The sequence below is a fragment of the Myotis brandtii genome, unplaced genomic scaffold (assembly GCF_000412655.1).
Source record: "Myotis brandtii unplaced genomic scaffold, ASM41265v1 scaffold397, whole genome shotgun sequence".
Lineage (NCBI taxonomy): Eukaryota > Metazoa > Chordata > Mammalia > Chiroptera > Vespertilionidae > Myotis > Myotis brandtii.
In genome coordinates this window covers 4,705,808-4,710,077 of record NW_005365229.1, presented here as the reverse complement: position 1 = coordinate 4,710,077, position 4,270 = coordinate 4,705,808, and the positions used below count along the sequence as shown (strand labels likewise).

Below are 4,270 nucleotides of genomic sequence, written 5' to 3'. Positions count from 1 at the left end.
ATGAGAGAGAAACATCGATCAGCTGCCTCCTGCACACTCCCTACTGGGTATGTGCCTGCAACCAAGGTACACGCCCTTGACTGGAATTGAACCTGGGACCCACCCTTCAGTCTTCAGGCCGACACTCTATCCACTGAGCCAAACAGGCCAGGGCAGGTTTGGCCTATTTTAAATACATGTACATATACATACAGCAACACTACTATACTATAACAACAAAAGGGTTTTAAAAAGGCAGTAAAATGGAGAGAAACACATCGATTGGTTGCCTCCTGTACATGCCCTGGTGAAGGCCCAGGACAGGGAGGAGCCTGCAATCAAGGCCTGCTTCTGAATAAAACAAAAAATACAGAATAAATGCCTGGGTGCAGTGGCTCAGTGGTCAAGCATAGACCTATGAACCAGAAGGTCACTGTTTGATTCCTGGTCAGGGCACATGCCCAGGTTGCAGGCTCGATCCCCAGGTGGGGCACGCAAGAGGCAGCCAATCAGTGATTCTCTCTCATCACTGATGTTTCTAGCTCTCTCTCCCTCTCTCCTTCCTCTCTGAAATTAATTAAAAAATATATATCTTTTAAAGGGCAGTAAAATGAATGGAAAATAGTTCTCTTCAGCTTTAGACTGAATAAGTAAAAACACACTGAATAAAAGGATAACTACTCAACTGATCCAGTTAGCCTGACTTCAGTTGGACAGTTCAGGGACAGGTAACAAAATACACAAACCAAAAGTCATTAGCAGTGAACTCATGAGACCCTTCCTTACTCGCTCTTTAAAATTCAGTGTCTCTCAGATTTGCATATGAAACTTAGAATTTAAAAGACACAAGTAAAAACCAAGAAAAGACAACAACAACAAAAATCAAAATGCAAAAGCACACAAACCAAAAAACCACAACCCACTCTAGTTTTACATGAAGTTCTTCACCCCAAGATGTTAAGAGTCATTCCAAACAAGGTAAAAATGACAGGATAAAATAAGAACAATATCAAGAGATGCTAAAAGATAAAAATCAAATGTGTAGTCTAGAATTCTAATTTCCACGAAAAAAGACATACTCAGGTCAGTAGGAAGCTGGGGCTGTATCAATGTAGGTGGCCCAAAGGCAAACGGTACCTGTGACACGCCTGTCTGGGCCGCTGGCTGCCCCATGCCTACATTGTTCACACTCATTGCCCCACTGGATGAAGGGAACTGGTTCTGAGGCAGGAACTGGTTCTGTGTGGGCGCCTGGGCCATCATGTTGTTGGCATGTGCACTCATCATGTTTGGAGGCTGAGGCATTCGGGAAGGAGAAATGGCCATCTAAAAGACAACAAGCATCATTGAGAATTCAGAGGACGAAAGTATTCAAGATAAAGTAGAAGAGACAGAAATCTTCAAATCCTCCCTCCCTCTTGGGAAAAGAAACACCATTAAGACCGTACAGCTCCGAGGCACTTTGCCAGCTTTCTCATGCAAAGTCTCTAATGAGTGGGCTTCAGATTGTCCTCTAGATAGAAATCAATAGCTGCATATAATTTAAAGTTCAAGATATGTTTTTCTGAGTTCTATGAAGCATTTAGAAAGCAGCCGCAGGAGAGTAAGCTCTAGGAGTCAACAGACACTGACAAGTCCCTCTTGGCCACAAAACTGAGGCTGTGTATTCCATCTACAGAACTCCATCTTCTCAAAGAGTCATAATTCCCTATGAAATTGGCATTCAAATAAAATAATGGTCAAATAATTTTCACTACAGTAATGAATACAAGAAAGAGAGAGAAAGAAATAGAGAGAGAGAGAGAGAGAGAGAGAGAGAGAGAGAGAGAGAGAGAGATGACAGAAATAAAGCATAACCCAAATCCAAAGGAACAGGTACCATAGGATTCTAGACAATCTACAATTTTACTGCTTAGAGAATTTTCCTTATTTGGGCAAGGCCTTCTCAGCACAGTTAAGGCAAGCAGGACTTACCCCTGGAACGGAGCCCATGCTGTTCATTGGGACAGAGTGGTTCATGGGGGATGCTGCGCGCGGTCCCATGGGAGCTTGTGGCAACTGTACATTCCCCAAGGACATCGGGTTAAATGAATTCATCCCTGTAAATGTACCCACAATAGTTCATTAGGAAAAGCATCCACAGGGAAACAGAATTACAATTTGCCCAATAAACTCTAAGCAAAATAACATGGAACACATACACAACACATACAACTGAAAGGAAATCACCCAGCTAATCAGATGATTAAGTAACAGAATTTTCATATCCAGGAAAAATGGCATCAATGCTGGTGAGGGTGGTATGGTGGGGGTCAGGGGGGCAGGACAAAATGAGGAGATGAGGGTAGAAAGTCAGGTAAACCACAAAAAAATAAGGCTGAGGAAGCACTGATCAGTATGGCAGGATCCCGATCAAAAAGCATCAAAGTGACTAAGGAGACAAGGCTACATAGGGAAGATGTTCCCACCAACTATGGAAGAGGTGTTAACTAAGGCCAGGGCACCAATCTGAGCCAACCTCTCACTAACGCTTGCTGGAGCATGTGGCTTCCGTTTTCTCTCCTGCAGGAAGCCCATTCTCATCTCCCCCCACCCCACTCCCACCCCCGGCCTCCTAGCTCTTCAGCTGGGTTTATATTTATGGTTAGAATCTGGGATAAGACTCAAAATATGGTTTTAATTTTGCAAACAAGTTAAGTGTTTAGAAAGCATCCAAAGGTGGCAAGCTCTCAGCCTTCTCTCTACAGATGAGAAAAATCCCATTTCCGCAGTACCTTTGCTGTCTGGGGCTGCCCATTGTTCGCAGAAATGTCACACCATGAAAGACACTTCACTAGCTGCTAAGTGTCTCCAGACCACAGCCTCTCCTTCTTTGTAATTTCCTACAATCCTCTGTAAACTCTTTCCTTTATATTATCAGTTTACCTACCATGTCTTTTTCAATATGCAATAAGATTACTGCAAACTTAAAAAATGACCTTTTCTCCCCTCCCACACTACTTTACTAACAGCAGAGCCAAGCCTTGCTTTAGAATCTTGGGTAATGTCACCACCTTATTTCACAACCTGTAAAAACACCTTACTGTTCAAGTCTCAATTAGTAAAAGGTTTGAAATGTCCCTCATCTCCAAACTCCCAAACTAAGATGATGGCTTCAACCAAGCAAAAACTAGTGAATTTCAACCTGACAAAGAACCTTTAAAAGTTGTTGAGACCAGCTGCCAGCACCCCAGCCTGATGCAGATTCTCTGAGTGTAAATCCTGCTGGCTAGGCTTGACCACCTGCACTCACAGGGCCCACAGCAGCCACTGCACTTTCTCCACCTCACCTCCCGTGCTGCTCGCTCGCTGCCCTGGGACTGGCCTGATGCTCTCCTTTCACACATTCAGAAACGTTTCCTTCCCCCACCTACAATGTTTTGTGAGACTCTTCCTAAAAGTAATGACCTCTCTTGAATCCAAATACAACTGATATTCATACTGCCTGTGGAAATGAATTCTGCTCATCAACAATAAGGAATGTAAGGAAAAAGAAGCGCTATAAAGAAATAGAGGAAAAGAGGAAAAAAGAAACAGTGCACTTTGTGGCTGTTGAATGGTAAACAGAAATCTGATTCACAGCAATAGAAACCTGCATGCGATTCACTGGCAGGGGCAGGGGCCCATCTATAATGGCAGGGGAAAAAAAGTTATTTAAAATAATCCTTGATTGAGGAATAAGGAATTTATCTGGAGTACTTCAAACTTAAAGAAAAAACCAGTCAACAGGTCCCAAAGCACTGGACATTCGATGCTTGCAAACCCTTTAAAGGACCTCTCCACGAGAGACTCAATGTCTAAACACAGGCCAATGTACAAGGTCATGACCACTATCAGTCTCCAAAATGTGGGCTTCCTGAGAACATAATTCTATATACTTAGAAACACACCCCAAATACAGAAGGAAAAACAAGCAAACAGATGAAGGGCTGATAGAAGGAAATGAAGTCCTTACCTGGAGGTCTCACAGGTTGTGACTGTGGTGTATCCCAGGAGGCTGCGCCCTGGGGGCTGGTAAGGCTGGCTGGTTCCCCAAGATGCCAAAACGCAACCTCCGTTTTTCTTCTTGTTGTTTTTGTATCTCATAGATTTTCTTTGCTAATAAGCGATAGTATTCACCCTGAAGAGCAATAACATTAGGCAGTCAAAACTATAAAAAATGATCTGGTTTGTATGTTCTAAAAAATTAATGAACTTTTTTATTAAGTACACTAACAAAGTAAGTGTTCAACACTCCTAACTAAAAAACCAA

The 4,270-nt window shown here is 42.8% G+C and overlaps 1 protein-coding gene across 1 annotated transcript in view; it reads right to left on the bottom strand.

The window, feature by feature from the left end:
• Window positions 1-4,270, bottom strand: part of CREBBP (CREB binding protein) — a 163,695-nt gene that overhangs the window by 45,859 nt on the left and 113,566 nt on the right. Inside the window, 2 exon segments of the mRNA XM_014545140.1 lie at window positions 1,117-1,305; window positions 1,954-2,078. Of these exon segments, the coding sequence (XP_014400626.1) occupies window positions 1,117-1,305; window positions 1,954-2,078 (314 nt within the window).